The following is a 21863-nucleotide window of genomic DNA, read 5'->3' on the forward strand; positions in this document are numbered from 1 at the left end:
GGGCTTTCTAAGGTTGGCTTTAAAAACAAAGACCCTGTTTTCACTCAACACAACATTATGCTGATTTTTGAAAATTGTTCTTCCCTACAAGTATTTCTCTTTTCTCTGGATGATCAAGTGAAGACAAGTTGAAATGATATTGACACACAATCTTTCTGCTTGACCCAATACACCAGAAATACAGTAATTAAAATTCCCTTCTTCATGGAAAGTAGATGTTAATTATAGAAGTCTTTTGGGAATACTTACAATGGAAAAGTAATTGTGTTTATCCTGTACGAGAATAGAAGAAAATGTTTTATGGCACTTGCATGATGAGTTAAGCTCAGAATTGGCATCTCTTTTTCTCTTGAGGGCTGAGTTATTCTTAATATATCTTAATCTTTATTATACAAAACCAGTGACCGCACTGCTGTGGTATGGCAGCCGTACCGCAAAAGGCCAAAAAGAGAGGCCTAACAGTACATACTGTTTGTTATAAATGTGGTACTCGGGCACATCTATGGGTTTGCATAAGTTTCGATGGGACTGGCTTGTGTCCGCAGAGGATTGTTCAGGACTGTTAACCACATCGGCTCCACTATGAGCAAGAGGATTTGTTGCAGGGATGAAAATGTCTTTAAATTTAAGAGTTCATTGATATAAATAGTCAAAGCAGAAAATACTGTCATGTAGACCAAACTATTTTTAACATATTTAGGAAGATGATATTGCGTGTAGTGGTGACTCTTGCGCACATTAACAACAGTTTGAAATGACGATGCATTTTCTGTTTAAAAAAATCTAGAAGGCTAACCCCGAAACTGTGTGGTGCAATTTGTGTTTTGCAGGATCCCTTGTGAGAACCTTCACTCCTTTTCACTTTCTGGTGGAGCCAACGGATGTTCTGTCAGTTCGCGGAGCATCTGTTATCATGAACTGCTCAGCTTATTGCGAAACTTCGCCAAAAATTGAATGGAAGAAAGACGGGACTTTCCTGAACTTGGTGTCAGACGACCGTCGCCAGTTGCTACCAGATGGATCTTTATTAATAAACAGTGTGGTGCATTCCAAGCATAATAAACCTGATGAAGGATATTATCAATGTGTGGCAACTGTGGAGAGCCTGGGGACCATCGTCAGCAGGACAGCAAAGCTCACGGTAGCAGGTAAGTCTCTTTTTTTGGTGGCGAAGTATAACTAACAGTACATGTGTACTCTGCCCTTGCAAAAAGAGGAGGGTGCTTTTCAAGAAAGGAAAAGATAAGTTTGATCAATGAAACTGGGATTGCATCTCTCGTGTTACGAGCTGAAAGGTGTCATGTATTCTATTCACCTAAACGGCTTAATGTGCATTTCTCAGGAAATGCTGAAGATCAGGAAATCTGAAATGAACGGATTTAGAAAAAAAAAAAAAGTGCATGTAATCACAATGAAGATTTACCGCAGCTTAAAAGGGGAAAAAAAGAGCAGTGTTCTCTTTATATATAAATACCCTTAAAAATAGCTGTCTCTGCCTGCTTATATGTTGGCGTTTGTCTGTCCACGTGGAACATTTGGGAAGCTCCGACAAGCCGGTGATGTGTACAGACCCTGAAGAACTGGAAGGAGTGCTGGGCGGTTTGTGTTTTTCCGTTTCCTGAGTATCAGGTATGAGCAAGGAAATTTGAAAAGTAGCGACCAACCGAATGCTTAAAACTTCCCTGACGGACATTAGGAAACTCAAGTCGTAACCTCCTTTGGTGTTCTGAGTAACCTTTGAGACATAAGAGCTTTGATTTAGGGGGTAGAGAGCAGTAAGTGAAGCTTGCAGGTAAAAATACAGAGTATGGCTGGGAAAGTGATCTGTTTTCAGAATGTCACTTGCTTATATGGCAGGGTCGGGGTGTCAGATTGTCCTGTAAACAGTGTAGCTGGAAGAGACATAATTACTTAGTGAGACTTCAAAACTGGAAAAAAAAAGGTAAACTTGGGAAAAAGCCTATGAAGCAATTTTCTTTTGTGTCTTTAATGATGTTTGCCAGCCTTTTTCAAACAGTTTTTTTTTCTTTGCTTAATAAACGTCTCGAGATAATGAATTCTTCCTGACTAGTGCTGCAGCATCTCCCAGAGCTGCTGCTTACTGGCATTTATATTCCAATGTTGTTTCGATTAAGTTAGCTTGTAGCATTATTGTGAAACATCAGAAGTGTCAGAAATAAAAAAACCAGGGGTTTTATACCTTAGAGGACTGACTCTCAGAGTCTCTGAATGAGAAATACATTCCGAAGTTTCTCGGCAATGAGGACAATAAAAGCAGTTGTCACACACTTAGCTCAGGCAATTACCACCTCTTTACGTTGCTGCTGTCGTGATGAATTCTGCTGCTTTCCACATGAGATCATTCAGCATCTTGCTTCTGCCATCGTTCCGCTCTCTATGATCATTAGGTGAGGTTAATGGGGTTAGAAATGAAGGTAATTCAAAATGTCTTCAAAATTTCGAGTTTGCTTTTCCTCTATTTGTGTAGAAGACAGTATTCTAACTGGTAGTTTTTAAAAGGATGGAATCTTCAAGAGCCTTTCAGTATTAAAACCCAACCCAGAGCCAAACAAGCAAAAGCGCGCACACAAAAACAACCACCAAAAAAACCAACCACCCAACACACTTCAGGTGAGTTTTGTTTTCAAAAAATCTTTCCTAGAAAACTGAACAAGCAGGGTCTAACCCCAGTTAATATGAACATTTACGGCACAAATAATTGCCCTTGTCTCATACCGGCCTGGCAGTTGTATTAGAAGATTATTGGTCAGTTCCATGCAATAAAAATTGCAAATTTTTTTGGTGGTTGTTCAGAACTAGAGAAAACGCTCTTAAGGCATGATCTCTATTACCTTATGCCACTGTGAAGATAGAAACTGGCACAAGAGCATCTGCTGCAGTGTGCATAAGGCGTTCGTTTTGTCAAGTGTAGGTGGGTGAAAACCTATTTTCTAACTCAATTTAGTGCCAAGAGCTCTGCAAGACTACACAGAGTGTAACCCTCTAGTTGTGGGGAAGGGTAGCTTTGCTTGCTGAAGGCTTTGGAATAAGAGAGAGAATATTTAAATTCATGTTTCCTATATAGCTTTTCTTGACCTCCTTTGAATCTCTCAGTATTATCAGTGGATTTTAATATTTCTTCCCCCCCCTCTCTTTCTTTTAATTGGAGGCGCTCAGGCTGCGGTAAGTGTGGGGATAGATAGTGCAGTAGTTTCTCTTCAGCCCCAAGGTAACAGTGGGAGGCAGCTAATTCCCCTCTTAATTGAGCAGTGGGATGCTGGATTCGTATGGGGGGGCGTGTTATACGGCCATGCACCTAATTTATTCAAAATATAATATTACGAAGCGTAGCTTGCATGTTTTAACTGCTACTTACTCATTAAATAACTTCATTACCTGAAGATGACAAATTGTGGTGAGTAATGTAGGCCAGGGCAAAAAAAAATCCCGTAAAAACATGCTGTGGTACCTTGTATATATATGAATATATGTGAATGAATACAGGTTTTGAGTTTTTAGTCTTAAAACTGCACAGTTTTCTCCAACAGCCGACAGATAATGCTGAGCAATCCACCTGTAGCGAGTCTTGAATAAAGGTCTAACAGGCCAAGAAATTTGGATAAATATTTGAAATAATTTAAAGGACTTTTATAGAAATTATTTTGACAGACCTAAAATTCATGAAGGTCAGAAGCTGTAGCTGTGTGTAGACAGATGGTAGATGTCGGAAATGTGAGGTGTCGCAAGGTGTCAGAGGGACTTAATCAACCGTCGTGTGGAAAAATCAAAGCAAGGCACTCTCCATACCTGCGCACAGGCTGTTCGGGCAGTGACTGGACGCTCTATGTTACAGACCTACTTTCATGGGTTTGTGCTTCAAGTTATGTTGTGGACACGGTGCTGGAAACATGTCATTTCAGGGAAAAATTGATGACGGCGTGGATTGGCAAGGTTGCGGTGCGGGTGACAATGTGCTTTTGAAGAACCTTTTCCACACGTGATAATAGATGAGGAGCCTTTACTCTTTGTGGTTTTTTTGAGGTGTGAGAATCAAAGCTTCTGTGGTAACTGAGACTCATAGAAATTGATCTTTTCTTTCTTTAATCTACTTTCTCAAGCAAGTTGAAAAAGGAGTTATGATAATGTATTGTGTTATGAAACATACTTTAAATCAGCACAGTTAGTCTGTGGCTTGAAATCAGACGCTCCTGCACCCTGATAGTAAATTTACTGCTCTACCAGACTTCTCATAGTAAATATTTGATTTTTAGAAATGGCAAACAGCAAGAAATCAGTTTTCTTTAATGAGCAGTAGTTTCAGGGTCTGCGTATCTTCCCTTTGGTGTGTGTGCGCGCCTGCATTTTGGTTCCTTTAGCAAATGAAGGTCGGGATGGTAGCTTCCACTGTTTCTCGGTGCAAACTTGACCATGTTGTCGTGCTCTAAACTGGATTTGTGAAATATTTCATTTATTTCTAAAAGTGGTTTTGCTTGCTTGCTTTGAAACCAAAACACAAACATCAGGGTCATAGAGGGAGATGGTGGTGTGGTCATCTAGTCCATATAATGTATACCTTTTTGTCATTATTATGATGGAGTTGAAGTAGGTGAAGTCAAAGGAACTGCCTAATTTATGTAAAGCCACAACATGTTTTAATCATTGCCTTGCTACAGTATGTTTTTTAATGGGCTTTTGAAATGCAAATCTGTCTTTGATACCTAAGTGCCAGTTAGATCTTCAGAAGGGTTGAAGGGCTGGAATAAGTCTTGCAAAGCACAGATTTAAAAAAAGGTTTACAAGATTTTGGGGAACTGTGTCTGTAATTCATCTCGGGAAAATAAAATTGTGTGTATTTTAGTAAAAAGGATAATGATACTAGCTTAAAAATATTCCCAAGATGATATTTGCTACTACTTCGTTGCAGCTTTCATAAAGCTTTCATTGGGAGAACAGATACACGAAAATCTAAAGGTCTGAAGTGTGACGGTGACACCGCGTTTCATCGAAAGGATTTATCAGTTCTGTATATCCATTTAAAGACTGTTCACTGAATTATTCATTTCACCTCTTGTCTTCTTTTTCCCTCAAGTGAATCCACCTGTTTTTCTTCCTCCTCTCCCACTTATCATTGCATTTGTTGGTACTTGGCTTTGCGCTTTACATGTCATTTCCTTGGTTGCCGTGAGGCAGCTGTATTGCTGCCTTCGTACGAACTTCAGGTGTGTCCAAGTTTCATGCAAAAAAGCACTTGGTGATAACTTATGACCTTTTTTCATCTCACCTCGATTAAATAACCTATGATAAATTATTTTTCATTTAAATACTTGTAGAAATTTTTCAAACCTCCGTTGTGTGATTACTTTTAGAAAAAGTACACGCAAATCACCTCTGTGGAGATATATTCCTGCCGTGTAGTATCCAAATCTAAAAAGGGTTCAGTAATCAGAAAAGGCAGGTTTGTATTTAGTAAAAATGTCAGGATGTGTTGACTATGCGATTACCTGAAATTTTCGGAGGCCTGGATGAGCAACGACTGTGGTATTTAATGTAATGTGCCTTGGGGTTATCAGTTACAAGCCAGGAGATGCCGATGTCTAATCTCGATTTTTCTTGCAGGCTTGTTACACGGTCTCAAGATCTCCGTGCTTTGCCTTTTTCTCAATGGGACGCTAAAGAATTTGCCTTCAATAAATTCAGAGTGAGACTTTTTCTAATGTCCCGAGATGCTGTAAATGAATACACTGAGACAAGCCTCTGTAGGAATAAGTCACTTTGTAGCCATGACAATTTTGGCGTGACTTGCAGTAGGCGAAGTTGTGGCCAAGAAATAACGACAGTGAATAGTTAAGATTTTTGCTCAAACTTTAATGCGGGTTGAAATTTTATCTCCGCTTTTTACCATGGCTGCTAAGAAGTGCGTAAAAGTAACGAGGCTGTATGGGTCTGGAATCACATCTTTTGCTAAGTTTGCCTCACTTTGCTCTTTTACTACTGACCGGTGTTTTATTTCTTACTGGACTGTGTGTCTGTGCTGGCCCTACGGGATAAGAGAGGAGCAGACCAGAACAACGTGTGTGTATTCTCAGAAAGGCAGGTATGTTAGAAACAACAGCTTGCTTTTTTTTTTTACTCAGTATTGCATATTTCCTTTCAAAGCGACGGCGGGCGGGAAATCTTGGTCTCATCTTCATTAATAAAGAATTTTCTGTACCTTGGAATTGGAAAAAATCTGAAGAGCATAGGTACTTCAGCGGAGAGTACTTGAGAGCACTTAACCAGTAAAAGTGACAGGGGTGATCAATTTTCATTGCAAAAATACATTTTTCTATGAAAAAAAGCACCTGCATTTTTCATAAATCGGCTTAGATCAAAATGCATTTCTCAATGACAGGGAAATGGGAAGGGTGGTTTTAACAAAACTGCAGTTTGTACAGTTTCTGTCAGCTGTTATTTAAAATGTGAGAGTTTAGACGTTTAAGACAATAAATGCTCTACCTTATGTGTCATTTGAAATTCTTAGAATCCACAGTTGTCCAGTTAAAGTAAGAAAAAAATCTATATGAGCCCTTGAACTGATCTCTATTAGTACTTGGACTGAAAGCAAAGGTCCAGATTCAGAACTATTATAAATATTTTCAGTGTAAGGTTAGGAAAAATGAATTGATAGACTTTGGCGTCATTTTCTTTGTGTCGAACAGTAACTGTATAAATTTGGGAGATGGGAACCAAAGTGATTGAAGTAATTTGTGATACTGAGCCACTTCATTTTTGGGTATGCAGCCTGAAAAGACTGCGGCGCACCCTTTATTGCCTTTTCTTCTTTCTTGCCAACAAAACCCAAACAAATGCCAAAACAAAATGGTGTTGATGTTTTACTGTGACCGTGAATGACTCTGTACCCTTTGCATGGTATTAGAGAGCTTGGGTACCATTTTTCTTCCAGAATTTGGTTGACTTGAATTCATTTTCGGGAGTGCGGCAGGAGAGGACTTGGGATTGCTCCTGACTGAAAGAATCATTTTGAAATGAATCAGTGGAAATCTAATCTAACTAAATCTGTGTCGTTTCACCCGGAAGCATTGGAAGGATCAGCAGGGTATCAACACAGTCAATTCTCTAGACTTGGAGGGGAACAAGTGCTGCTTCTGCCTCCCTTATTTTGTGCTGTGCCTGCCAGGAATTGCTGCCTCTAATTCACCCAGCACCATTTGGAGTCCTTGCCTCCCCAGTTAATTCATCCTGCGTTTTAGAGCGCTGTCTTCTCTCCTGCGACTCGTTGGAAAGCCGTATACCCAGTTACGATTTAGTATTGGGCAGCTTCTTGCTGTGTCCCAAGCAGATACCTGTACAATTTATCTGCAGCTGAATCGATTATTCTCATCCCGGGTGAAAGCCCACGGCAGAATTTTAGACCTGCTTGTTTTTAAACTATTCACCGATACCTAATGATCACATTACAGCCTAGTTGAACGATATTAAACACGCTGTTGCTATTTTGAAATGCAAGTTTTCTTGAGCTTTTGTGTTTCGAGTTTATGACACCTAATACTGAATAAAATCACCCAGCCCATTTTGACCGATAGGGTCCCTGTCCCTAATTGTGTGGGTGGGTGAGCTGGTTAAAGCTGATTTGTGCCATTGGAGGGTGACGGATCCTCTCCTGTCGCTCTAGGAGAGGGGACACAAGTAGATCTGTAACACTCCTGCCTGAACTTTATGCTTTAGTAACGATTTATTATTATTGTTCTGAAGAAAAACCCCTATAGTGTGGGGTTTTTTTCTTGCTGCAATATCTTGTTTAAGATGGTTGTTGTAGCTAATTGTCCCGATTCTTAAACACCCAGCATGAAATGTTTAAATCCAGTGGTCATTCGTTAAGATTTCCTTAATTAGGCGTTATCTTAGGTGCAACGTTCCCTGTTACAAACCAGAAAGATGAGGTTTTACCAGTTTGCAACTTAAATTAAGTCTTGTAATGAGCAAAGCAAGTATCCTTTGTACGTTTGGTTAATGGACAAAGTTGTCTTTATGTTGATGTACTTCAAAAAAATAACATAAGCTTGCTGTAAATAATAAAAAATCAAAGCTCTTTGTATACGCTTGAGGCTCGACCTTTAGTTTGGAAAATACGGAAGGTAATATGATGTGAGAGCAAACTGCTGCTGCTCAGCACTCCTCAACGAGAAGCTGGATGAACTTGGGTTAGATTGCTGTTCTCATTTGTTAATATTTTACTCAAATATGTGTTTTTCTTGATGTCTCTGCATGTCAGCACCAGCGATCCCTTTTGTAATTCTGTTTGACAAGTTTTCACATGGATTGCTCACTAAATCCCAAACTGTCAGGGGACTGACAGTTACATATGCAGCCTGTATTCCTAAATCACTGCGTGTTCTAGGGTGCGATTCAATAAGATGTTTCAGATTCAGTTAGTATAACAGTAAAGGGTGTCCACGCTGCCATTGTTCAGATTTAACTCGACTGAATGTTGCATTTTGAAAATTAGAAGAATTATCGCACCTACCCAAATGAAAGATGACGGGAAAGAAGGATGGTGGCAGAATTGTGTGTATGATTAATTACTTGTTTTTTCATAACGGAAATTCAAGAGATTTTAAAGACATTAAAAAGGAAAAAAATATTTTTAACAAGGCAGAATGAAGTTATGAAACTTGCTGTGGTTGATTTCAGTGAGGTTACTTCTTGGTAACATTTTTAAAATATAGGCCATGTCTCATCATACACATAAGTACACTAGAAATAAAAATGTTAAATTATTAAAAAACCCTGCAACTCTTGCTTATGTGCATATATAAACCCAAGAGCACGGGAAGGTGTCTCTATATAAGGTATACGTTTCTGTAAAGGTGTTGCTCTTCCTTCTCTAAGGTCTTCTAAAGTCCCATTCCTGGATTGGACATGTCCGTCTGCTCTTCTGTGGCTGTTCTGAAATTGAACTCATTAAAAATGAAGCCACGAAATGCTTCGTTATGGAGAGACCTTTGAAAAGCTATCTCTGATATGAGGAGCTTAATTTCCAGCCGCTGTCCGCAGTTCGGGGCCAGCGCTCTGATAATCCACACCTTAGCTGGGAACCCGATGCCTTTGAGCGAAATACAGTTTTGAGGATTAATTTGCTAGTTGTGCTCCTTTGAGTATTTCTGCTCCTTTCTGCCATGTGTCCTTGTCTCTAAACTTCGTCTTTTTCAGCTAGATGTTTCTGTCTATAGAAGCTCTTTCTCCTGCCGTATTTGTGTCTCCCGTTAGGTCAGTCTTCAGGCGCTTTATTTTCGAGGGTTTCTTTGCTATTCCTGATTCTGAGTGTCTCTCTGTGAAATTGTTCAGGTTTTTTCCTATCCCTAAATGTCTCTCGTCAGGTACCAGCTGTCTCTTCACTGTCTATAGAGCTGCCTGCAAAATGTTTCTTTTTTATCTTTCCTTTCTTCCAGTCTCTTGATAAATTTATCGTGACAGTGCTCTATGTGCATTAATCTTCTTTGACTTGCTTGTTCACGTGAGCTTTCGGAATTCATAGCCTCGCCTGGATCTAAAATTATTTAACCCGTCAAGCTCTTCCTTTCACCAAAATACTCAAATCTTCTTCTTCTTTTGTTATGGCTATTGATTTTGTTTTAGAAAGAGTAATTATGAGCCTGTACTGTTCTTTTTTAGGCAGTCTCGATCAAGACCTGAGGTTTCTTAACTGATGAGGTAATACCTTATCGTAAGGGCTCCTCTTAAAATCCGACAGTGCTTTTCTTCATTGTTCTCACCATTACAATGGTCTTCAAGTGTACCAAAGAAATGATTCCATAGTTTGCAGTTCATTTTTCTCTGGTATTGGAAATACCTACTTACCACATTTCTCAGTGTCTGTACAGATCAAATTCCCTGTGGTTCCTGCAGCTTTTCCTGCTGCCTTGAGCAGCTATTGATGCAGGAGCTTTTCTGGTCTTTGGCGCTTCAGTTGCAAGTCCCGTCTCTGGTTTTAATGGTACTATTCTTTCATCGACTCCATTAGCAGAATTATTTTTTTTCTGCATTCCTGTGCCATTTCTTGCAGCACTTTCTGAGCCTGACCTTCCCCTGTGCCATGAGCAAAGTCCCCCAACTCCCCCCGTTCGGTTTATTGTAGTTTATGGTTGGCATCTGTGACCTCTGAAATTTTTTAAGATCTTCCTTGACTCACCTTTCTTGTTCCCATTTCATTCACAGAATAAATTAGTGGTCTCTTCTTGATATCACCTGACTAGAGTTCAGATGAGTTTGTTTAGCCTTGGTCTATTCTCTAGTCTTGTCCTTGTATTTCGACACGTCCAATACCTTATCAAAGATCAGTTCTTCATTGCTGATCTCTTGCATTTCCCCCAAAGGCTTTCTGAGCTACTTCCATCAAGGACAGCTGGATTAATTTTTTGCTTAGCATTTCTTCTTTCTACAGTATTCGTTATTTTTAAGTACAGCTGAACCGTACAACATTAAGGGATTTCCAGGACTGCTTCACCCCAGCTTGAGCAGCGATATGTTCAGTTCTCTTCATCAGGAACTCTGCCGGGACACATTCTGCACTTGCAGAGCAACCTTGTGAAGTGAGGTTGTCCGATGTTCATTATTGGTGATCTGCCCTTACAATATGCTTCCGTAGCTTAGGAAGGACAAATATGTTTGTGCAATTGTAAGTTCGTTTTCAATATAAAGTGCCTCATGCCAGTAGCGTGCTTAAATCTTTTTTTCTTCCAAGTCAAAAGTATTTGATATTCCAATTTCTTTGTTCTCCCTGTCTTTCTATTGAAGTTAGCAGGCACCAGCCCTTCGTCCCTTCTCAGAGCCGATCTTACTGGTTCATAAACAAAGATGTTTGATGGAGGAATTTGCTTCTCCTGAGCTGCAGTGGGTCAGGCTGTGAGCCCGGACCAGTGCTCCAGGCCTGGGATGTCACAAAGCTGCTTCAGGTTTATTTTTTTTTGGCTAGACACCCGTAGAGTATCAGGATGTACATCGTGGCTACTCTTTATTTCTCGGTCTGTTTTGGTACTTTGTTATTCACAGGACTTCTGTTTAAGTGTAGCGTTTGGCAAAGTGGCACCATAAAGTTATTTCTAGATGTATGCCTTGTCTCTTGCTTGATGTTGTGCTGTCCATCACAAGTCTAGCGGTTTCACCAGGATTATCTTGTTGACTTTTGTCTCACTTGTTTTCATCAAGCTTTTACAAACCAAGCTCAGGTGAGATGATTGTGTCCTGGTTTGGATGGAAAGAGTTGTTCCTGGCTAAGCAAAGTTTCTTGAGAATCCAGGATTTCTGTGTGCTTTTTTCCGTTCATGGACTGAGTTGAACAGGTGCTCTGAGCTTTCTCTGTCCTGGTTCAAAATCGGAATCGATCTGTAATACTCAAACAGCCTTGACCACATCAAGTTGTGAGTTTTTTCTGACATCTACATGGCTGCGTTCTTATGCCGTTGAATTTCAGTTTGGGCTTGTGGGATATTGGACTTTTGCAAATTCTACCCCTGGGATGCAAAGGACAATGATATAAACACTTTTAAAAAAAAAAAAAATTGTTTGAACTTTTTTGCCAGGTAAAACTTGAGAATATTCTGAAGTGTTTTACTAGTCCAGACACCCTGTTAAATTTTTGTACGTGTGGTTTCTTCGTTTTGTTTTTGGTTTGTGCGTCTGTGGCAAAGCTTGGATCCCAGTCTGGGAGGGGATGGGGACGACCTCGAATTCCTGTAGTCTGGCACTGAGCTCCAGGGCGTCATCAATTTTGCTCGAAATTTCCCTGTTAGAAGTTTGTTTTCAAAGATACTGTGCTAAGAGGAGCAGAATTATATCTTGTGCTATATTGTGCTATTTCTGTAGTATTCTGTATAGCTTCCCCATATCATAGTGCAATAGGATCATGGAGCTTGGAAGCGGCCTCGGGAGATCTCTAGTTCAGTTGCCCATTCAAAACAGCTCTGAGGTCCTACCTGGTTACTCTGTGCGCGTTAATTTTTTATATATATATATATATATATACACACACACACACACACAGGTAGATATGTCAACATGTGCATTAGTGATATGTACAATGACATCCTCTCCCTTTTCCTTTTCTTAATTCTGATGGAGGGATACCTTTTTAAATCAGTATATGCCGTGTTAATTATGCTACCAAGTCTGTGTTTAACAAATTCAGAATTCTGAGTATGCACCAAAATGTCTCATTCCTGTTGTGTGTTCTGCATAATTCAAGCTTTAATTTAACCAACAAGGACGTTTGGTAGGTTTTCCTCTCTTCGTGTTATAATCCTTCTATGAATTCTCAGTCTCCTCTGACTAGTCGTCTCTTGCCCGGATTTTAGGCTAGATTGCATTATCTCTTGCCTAATTTGTCCGAGCAAGGGGAAAAAAATTACGTGATAGTTCGTGTTTCTCTTTTTTAGAAGGGACTAGGAGCATCTGGCCCTATCTTAATTCAGGTGATGCTGGACTTCTGTTCTCTGTGAATGTTTTGTAATTATGAAGTCTAATCTATTCACTGGTGAGATTCACGAAATATGTCTTATTGACAGAATTGTATTTTAAAACATGTTTCACACCTCTGCCGCTCAGACAAATGATGCTGAATAATGTTGAAGAAAAGGAGCTGTGATAATTTAATGAAGTGTCCACAGATGGCTGGACTTATTAATTTTTTAACAGGGTTCGTGCGAAAAGCTGATGCGCTAACAAAATATGTGGCATCTTTAAGATCTGCTGCTTCACGGAAGGATAACAGATGTTGTAGCTATTTCAACAATAGGGTATCATGTTCTGTATCCCTTTAGCTACTTGCATTGCTAAAACCTTCACCCTTCCCAAGAGGTTCTTCTAATGAAGGAGGGATGGAGTTGTGGATTTGTCATAAGTTCAAATTCGATTAGGCAAACAAGAACGGGGGAAAACTAAAGTGTCTTAAAATGACATCAACAGTTCACATAATCATTCACAGGAGTTGGATGTAGAAGGATGGGAAGGTGAAAGCTGGAAGGTTGCGGTGTTTGTAGATGAAACTGCTGAAGTTAGTTGAGTTTGGGGTAAGTTTTGAGAAACTTGTGTAAGATAACATTGGGCAGCAGAGGGTTTTCGTAGCTCGTGTGCAAGAAGTAATTGGTTGGGAAAAACTGTCAGCTACTCCCGTTTTTACTTTTTCCCTACTGAAACAGAAACAATTAGGGAAAAAGCAAGGAAAATATTTGCTGAGTTCATTGAGATGCCACAAAAAAAGCCTGAAACCAGGTTTGAGAAACAGCTAATTGTATAAATGCGTAAGACGTTTGTGTGTTTAAATCTGTTTAATGTTTACCCAAAGTATTATGTTAAATTCCAGCCTGTGGAGTAGCAACAGAGGGGACTCGGGCACATGAAAAACGTGCTCCCATGTTAAATAAAATCAGGCATTTACAGCGATGGCTGACAGTATTTAGAGCAGAAAACAAGCATTTACTCTGAAGTTAGAATATTGTCATATGGGCAAGTTACATAGTAATGGTTGATTATGGAAGCTGGTTTTTGTTTGGGCCTCCTTGAAAATAATTGGCAGTGGCCATGGTGGCATAGAGGCTGCTGAGCTACGTGAGCATCTGGCTCGGTGCGATGAATTCCTCTTCTTCTGGAAAGTACAGGAGATGAAATACCAGCTCCACTGACAGCAGACTACAGCCAGAACTTGGACCATTTGTGTTTTCCAGGAGCATGGGAATTCTCGCTCTTCTAGGCACATCTTTGCCTTTTCAGAAATCAAGACAATGGGCCACAAATCTCAGTAATGCTCAGACTGGGAACACTGCCTGAATGGAACAAGTTTGCATTGAGTAGCTGGTGCATTCACATTCCCACCATTGCTCTGGTCCTTTGAGGAGAGGGGAGGGACAAAAGGGAAGGAGAAAACGGGCAGAATTGACTCCCCCCCACCATTTGCATTGTCCGAGCAGAAAACTTGAAGTTTGTGGTGCATCAAATTCCTATTGTATGTGTGTGAGAATCTGTTGCTTATGTGTTCTCCTGGCGTGTTCAGAGAACATTTCAGGTGGAAAATCATCCTTCCTAATTGATTTTATTAACCCGTGGTCAGCTAGGTCAGTACTATTTTCCTTCAGCATCCTAAAATCGATACCTAACGTCTTTGTGCTGCCACGGAATGATTAATGTACATATAAACGTGAAAAAATTATCTCTAATATCAGAACTTCAAAGTATCATTTAGCATTACACCTGCAAAAGATGGGGAAGTGCCTTCAACTGAACGTCTTGCAATGTGGGTGAAGAGCGGGTGCTGCTCGCTCATTAGAAACGTAACTAATTTTCCTTAGGTCTTGGTGAAGCGATTGAGAAATACAAGCCATTGAGGAAAAAGTAACTATATATTTAAATTTAATTTTGAAAAAATAGATTAAAATGTGTATTTAGTTTAAATGGACTGGATTCGCTTACGTGTTAATGCATTTGCAGGTGATTATAGGAAGTTTGGGAAATGCAGGCTTACAGCTCGGTTGCTATGTCGGTGCGCTGGGACCTGCTACTGTGTTTATAAACAGGGCTCAGAATTAATAGTAATTAAGGCTTCTGTTTAGAGCTCCTTTTGTAACGCATCATTATTGTTTTGTGGTTGTCTGTTGGCTGAAGCAAAAGGATCCTGTTCCACAATGGAGGCTTTTAAGCAGTGCAAATTGCAAATAATCAGAGTAGAACAGAAAATTACTCTTTAGGACAAAATTATAGCCTAGGTTAAAATATATATTTTAAAAACACACAAAACTATGATCAAATAAAGATTTTACTGGCGTTTAAGATGACCTGGGAAATTGACTGTAATTTTGTTGCTAGTGAGTAATGAAACCATCTTAAATAAAGCTTATTTAACCTTAATGGAGCACCTGCACACAACAGAATGCACAATGCTTATCTTGTCCAGAAAGTGAATAGTACTAGTTAGGGATTTAAATTAAAGCATGGTTGAGCTTTATGTGAGAAATTACAGGGATTTAGTCCTGCTATAACAATCTCACTTATGTTCCAAGTTGCAGATACAATGATTATACGAGTGGTAGTTGTACGGGGTGAAGGGATGAAAACCTCGCGACAAAACGAGGAGATCCAGGACTCCTTTCCATGCCTTAACGTGCAGGTCTGTTAATAAAGATTTCCAACGAGTTGCGAATTCAGGCCACTCAGTCCGATGTCGACGCTGTGCCCTTTTTGCAGGGATTTTGGAGGGAAAAGTGGAAAGAAGGCCGAACTGCGACATGACTTGTGTCTGCGGTTTGCGTCTGAGTTGATGGCTCAGAGCACTGTAACGCGATGGGCACGCCACGGCACAGCCCTTCGCTACGCTGTCCTGTTAGAAATTGGGCAACCTGGTAGAAATTTAAATGAGAATATTGAGATTGATAAGAATCTGAGGTAATGATGAAAATTTAATGGGCTATATCGAGAGCGAAATCTTCAGAATGGAATGATGCCTCAGAGACTAGGCTTTAGAATGGTGGTGTTTAATGTCTTCATCAGTGATTTTGCTGTAAGAACAAAGTACATACTAACAAAATTAGCAAGCGTGGCCAATCCAGGAGATCATGTCACTCGTGCTGTAGCCTCGGATGGTTTTATAGGAGGAGTTAATTAATGCTACAGACTGAATAATGGTGAAACTTCTAAGCACAGTGTGCAAAGTCATGCAGGTACGGCAATATTCTTGGTGTGGTACTAAGTTGGGGCAGAGGGACAGGTGATTTTATGAGAAAAAAGGCAGATTACGGGATTGACCATAGCCTGCCGGTGTGCAGACAGCAAATGTGATTGTGAAATCTTTTGGGAAGATATTTTCAATAGACGCAGGGAAACAATTTTGTTATGTTCCCGCGGATGTTTGTGATCTTAAATTACAGCAGGCACTTCCATTTGTCTGTCGTCTCTTTGTCGTTCTGTCAGTGGTGCGTGGTGGGAGAGGAGGTTTTAGAGAGCAGTTGAAGCAAAAGAGGCTGTGACTGAGTTGAAGGACGAAGTTTATCACCGTAGGGACCATCAGATGCTCGATCAGGTTGTCCAAGAGGTTGTGCCGTCCCCATCCACGTGGATTCTCAAGATCCGACTGACCAAATTGCTGGGTAACCTGCTCTGACCTGGTAGCTGACTCTGACCAGGTCCTTCTGACTCAAATGGTCTGCGATTCAGAGTCTTTAAAGATGAATAGATGGGGAACGAGGGAAAGAAACTAAAGACTGTAGCTTCGTTAACTAAGCAGATGAAACGTTGAAAGAAGCTATGATTTTTATTCATGCGAATACCTTAGAGGGAGGGAGTAATGGATAAATATCAAAGATACAAAATAATTAATACCGAAACAAGGTCAAGATCAAAGATGAGAAGTTGGTTGTAAATACACTGGGAGGGGAAACGAGCAACTTTCTTCTCATGGAAATGAGGTTGTGGATGGAGCCTCCAGATAGAACTTCAAGGGGGGGAAGAGTATGTGATGGTTGGAGATGGACCCGTATGAGGTTATGGAAGGAACCGGGTGGCAAAACAGAAGTGAGCTGGATGTTCCAAATGTTCTGTGCTAAATTCAGTCCACCTGTGCTGGAGGACTGGGAAGATCTGAGGTTTTGTACCCCCTCCCCGATTAGATGCATGTTTTATGTGCAGTTTGTTTTCTCTGTAGAAGTTAGACACAATGCTGCTCATTGCATTAACACTTTTGATATCTCATATGGTGGCATGTGATCGTTTGTGGATGTTGGTCTTTAGTTATAGGTCTTTTGTTTAATGTAGGTTGTGAAGATGGTGTTTTGTGGGTTTGCTCACATCTCTTACCTGTTTGGCTTTGATTGCAGAACACTGGAGTTGGTTCAGACTTATTATTCTATGGGAGAAATACATATAAATGTTCTATGAAAAGTGTGTGGTAGAATTTGTACTCAAGTGAGTGCTAATAATGGACAATCCTGCAATTCAGTTAAAGAATTTTCATTCAAGTGAGAAAAGCCTGAACATGTGACATCAGAAGCTGCTTCTTGCTGCTTTTCCAAAGATTTCTGAAAACAATTGGAGACCTAAGATCAGACAGTTTAAAAGACAAACCAACAAATCCGTGGGATTCTCCTGCAGGTAAACAGTGATTCAAGCTGGAAATGATAGGAAGTACCACTATAAAGAAATGTGTATAACAGATGCTTTCCAAGGCAGTGGAACATAATGAATATGGTCAGAGAGAACTCCATGAGCTGGATTCCAGCACCAGTTTCTAGCTGATAAGCAGCATGCGGTCATGTACTTTTCTAGAACGTTGGGGCACAAGAGGTAGATAACTCAGCCATTCCTTTTCCTGCCCTTCACATTGAAGAGCCACGCGATTATTTTCATCCATATTTTGAGTACCTCAACATCAGGGTAAAGTCCCTGGTCCGAGTGGTTTATTTTCCCCTTTTAAAGGAAGAAAGAATTGCAAAGCACTGAACTATGTATTTACAAAATAAATTTTAAAAAAATCTAGACAAGATTGGTCATATTACTGTTAAATTCTCAGTGCGTTCTTGATAGATATGTGTTAAGCGAGACTTGTAAAAATACAGGGTTGACCTGTTTGGAAATGAGTATTTAAACAGTGTAAAAGAATCATCTTCACAAGAGATAAATGGGAATTTTTCCAATTAGGCCAAACTTTGGACCGTTGAGGATAATGGGAAAGAGGTTTCACCCTTAGGCTTGCTAGAAGAAGTGGAAAAGGTGAGAACTGACCTAAACTGTTTGTGTTGTGTCTTCTGATCTTGGCAGTAGCACTGAATTAGAGGTTCCCAGAGCCTGCTGCTGCCCAGCAGGCGCCGTTCTCATGCTTCAGTAATTGTACTGGGATGGTTTAATTTCTGCAACCCGTAGTTCTACTTTCCTTCTTTTATACTGAAGGCACACAGTGTACTGACTTCAGAGGAAAAAAAAAAACATAATACGTGCTTGAAGCTGTGTGCTATTGAGAGGGAAAGGTAAAATGTCGAGAGTGCCGACAGGCCGTTTCTATGACAATATTAGTTTTAAGTGCAAGCGTAAAAAAGAATGAGAATTGTGCTTTGTTACTGTGGTGAGCAGGCTGTGCCGTGCCCTGCGTCCTGGCCACAACCACCCCTGTGCAGCTGCAGAAGGGAGAGCTGATAATCACAGAACCATACTGCTGTGGAAAATAGAGCGAGGAGGCTTTTCTTTTTCCTGTCCCATGATTTGTCCTTTTTTCCCCCCCCACCCACCGCTTTCTGTTGCATTTATTGAACCATTTGCTTACATCACTAATGGACAGGGAGGGGGAGAGGAGATGAAAAAGTTTGCAGGTCAAGACAGATCACTCGCCAGTTATTGCAACGGGCAAAATAACTGGCACTTGGGGAAAATTAATTTAATTTCTTGCCAATTAAAAGAAAGTTGAGTGGCAGCAAAACAGACACAAACACTAGAACACCTCACCTTGCCCTCTTCTCATTTCCCAAGCTCAGCTTCCCGCCTTCGTTCCCATTTCTGCTCCCCCTGGGTCTGCCCAGGGCAGCCGGAGCTGTTCTTCTTCCTCCTGCTCTTCTCCTCCTCCTCCTCCTCTGCCCGTGTTGTCACGGGGCTGTTTCTCACATGTCCCTGGAGCAGCAGTTTCCCCATTTTTGGAGGTGATTCCACAGAGGTGCCACTAACTCTGGCTCAGCTCCAGCCTCCACGGGCCCACCATGGGACCAGCCAGAACCGACCGTGTCTGGCACAGGGTGTCCCCAACCTCTTGTCGCAGAGGCCAGCCCAGCAGCTGCTCTGCTGCCAGCGCTGGGACACGGCCACCCGAAACAAACCTGAAGCCATTCAGTGGGATTTGGGGATTTTTTTGGAGAGCGTTTTTCCTCAGGAGGTGACAGGTTTGTTGTGCAGCGCTGCCGGGTCGGGGTGGCAGCGGCACCTCGGTGTTATGCTGTGGGGAAATTCGGTTCTTGGGTACGCTAGGGTGAGAGAGAAATATTTACATAAGAATAAATGCAATTTTTACCTTATGGTGCTATATGCAGGGCTTTTTTGTAGCTGAAATCTTCAAAGGGATATCCTGTTTCCGTTGAATTTCAGTGAGGTTTGGTCCTTTAACACCCTCAGGCTCCATTTCATGGTCTAATTAAATTACTGTGAAGCTAAACCTTTACTTAGACATGGTTGGTGACAAAGCTGTAGAAAATACTTTTCAACTTTTTCGGCTTATTCTTAACGGCTAAACTTCTAATTTTAAGATTAGAAATCTTAGAAGCTGATCAGCAAAAAAACCCCACTCATTATGAGCAGTCCCGTAGGCAGTAAATGTAAATTAAGATGTCGTGTAGACTTTGAACGTGAGTGCTGGAAGTGCCAGAACTCCTCTGCAGTCCTGTCTCCTGAGTCAGAACTAGAGGGCATCTGTGTTCCACTGCAAGTGGAGCAGAAGCTCTTACAGAATTTGGTTCAAACTGTATTTATTCAGACATACCAGACAGAGACGCCGTCTTGATTTTTGTCACTCTTGTGCTATATGTTCCTTAAGGATAGCAACAACTCCGGAGAAGTAGCAGAGGTTACCTGTGTACGTTTTTGAGACCTCCAAAGACTTCTGTTGTTTTCAACATCTGCTTGTTTCTAAAACTACTTTTGTTTTCGAATCAGTGCTTTTATTATAGATTTATTTGCCCTTACACCAGCTACATTTAGCATTGTGCTATTGAGTATTAAGGTTTTGAAAGTTGGAGAGCAGCTTGATTATTTTAAACTAGGTTCATGAATCTTGACTTGGACTTCAGCGCTTTGGTGCCGTTGTCAGATTACCTCTAGTTTTTTTTATTTTTCTATTTTATTTCTATTTTACTTCTTCTGTTTTGTATTTGCAGGCCTTCCTAGGTTCGCCAGTCAGCCGGAATCCTCGTCTGTCTACAAAGGCAACAGTGCAATCCTGAACTGTGAAGTCAACGTCGACCTGGCCCCGTTCGTGAGGTGGGAGCAGGATCGCCAGCCCGTCTTTCTGGACGACCGCGTGTTTAAATTGCCAAGTGGAGCTCTAATTATTAGCAATGCTACTGATACGGACGGAGGACTCTATCGCTGCATCATTGAAAGCGGTGGGACCCCCAAATACAGTGACGAAGCTGAGCTCAAGATTCTTCCAGGTATTAATCTGTTCTTCTTTGAAAAAAATTTTTTTTTTTTCCTCTCTATGTAGCTTGAAATGGGTGTGAGCACTTATGCTGAAGGATTTTGGGCCTTGGGAACGTCAACCTGTATCTTGCAGGTGGGAAACAGAAAAGCCAAGTCATTCATCAACGTCTGAGCTCTTTGCAGTGGTTGGAGAAAGGCCAAAAATGCGCACATACTTTTTTGCCATACTTAGTGGTGTAGCTTTTAAGGGCTTTTTGGGAAAGTCTTCGTTTAAAAAGTCACTAGTAATAAACTTCCATTGTGACATGTTACAAAGAGGGAATTGACTGTTTCTTTGAGTAGAAACGTTTGGGGATTTGTAAGTTTCTCTGGCTTGAATCCCATGTTTAAAATACTGTCAAAGTTTCCAAAAGAAGTTGGTGCTTAGTCCTTCACTCTTGGGATGCTTAAGCTGAGGCAGTTTTAATTGTCCCAATACTTAGGACATTATGTTTCTTTAAACACTGGACCCTTGTGTGAAGTCTCCAGAACACAAGAAGGGGGATGACTTTTTATTTTGAAAAGTTTAGCTATGCCTGTTCTGCTGAAATGTTTGGATTTTTTTTTTTAAATTAAAACAAAAAGTCCAGTCCTGTTTCTACATTTAGGGTGTTCTGTTTCACGTGACACTACTGTGTGTCAGCAGATGTTCTAACGCAAAGTTTTGAAAATTGACCAAGAATAAGACAGGAATGTGAACCACACTTTCCCAAACTAGGGAAATTTGGGCTGTGTTCTGTACAGGTTTTCTGAATTATTTCCAGAACTTTGCGCTGTCTCTTCTGAATTAGTCTTTGTGTTGGAATTGTTGATTCCATTGGTAGTGCCCGGAGAAGTGCCGGGGCGGGTCGCTCAATCGCCATCTTCGGAGGGTTTGGGGGCTCTTTAAAATACCCCAATTTTACCATTGCAACCTTCCCTCTTTTAAAATGGAGGTGTTTGCTAGGTTTTGGAAATGAATCATGCTTAAAAAGTAAGAATTTGTTTCATTAAGTTCTTTAGACTTTCTGAAAAGAAAGGCTCATCTCTTCATCTAAAGATACAGCTTTGGAAAAGATGCTTAATTTCATTACTTAGTTTGCTTTACCTTCATGTTTCTGTAGCCCCTTAAATGAATGCTTAAGACCTTTCTGACTTTTCGAGAGCTGGAGATTTCCTGATAAACTTCCACACTGTGTTGATCTTTCCTTATGGCTCCAGGTGTGGTTTACTTGCTTTTGTAATGTTTTGCTGAAGGCGATGAAGTATAACTCTATTAGGGAATACAAATAACGCTATTTCCTTGCTTGGTCACGAGTCTGAAAGTGCTGATAGAGTTAAATTTTGCAAAATCCCTCCCAGCAGACGTCTTTTTTTGAGGTGGGATTAAACTGTCGAACAGAAATCTCTCTTAATCTTGAGTGGCCCCATAATTGATTGTTTGGTCCGAGATGTGTACGAAAGAAGGATTTGAATTAATCTGTTCGTCATTCATTTTATATCTGATGCGTGCCTGACACTGCTCTGCTTCTGAATGTCTGAAATGCACCCGACACGCGCTCGCATCGCACAGATTTGGATCCACGGGCAGCATTCTACTTTTCCTGGTTTTTTTTTCTGTGGAGTTCCGTCTGCATTTCTGAGCTCTGCTGCCTGGTAGCAGGTGGTTTCAGATATAGGAATGCAAGGAA

The 21863-nt window shown here is 40.7% G+C and overlaps 1 protein-coding gene across 7 annotated transcripts in view; it reads left to right on the plus strand.

The window, feature by feature from the left end:
- NEO1 (neogenin 1) overlaps positions 1-21863 on the plus strand; it is a 172207-nt gene that overhangs the window by 55314 nt on the left and 95030 nt on the right. For all 7 annotated transcript variants that reach the window (XM_065641762.1, XM_065641763.1, XM_065641764.1 and 4 more), the window contains exons 2-3: positions 831-1148; positions 19890-20165. In XM_065641762.1, coding sequence (XP_065497834.1) covers positions 831-1148; positions 19890-20165 — 594 coding nt within the window. The remainder of the gene's footprint in view (positions 1-830; positions 1149-19889; positions 20166-21863) is intronic.

This window comes from Caloenas nicobarica, chromosome 10, assembly GCF_036013445.1.
Source record: "Caloenas nicobarica isolate bCalNic1 chromosome 10, bCalNic1.hap1, whole genome shotgun sequence".
Taxonomy (NCBI): Eukaryota; Metazoa; Chordata; class Aves; order Columbiformes; family Columbidae; genus Caloenas; species Caloenas nicobarica.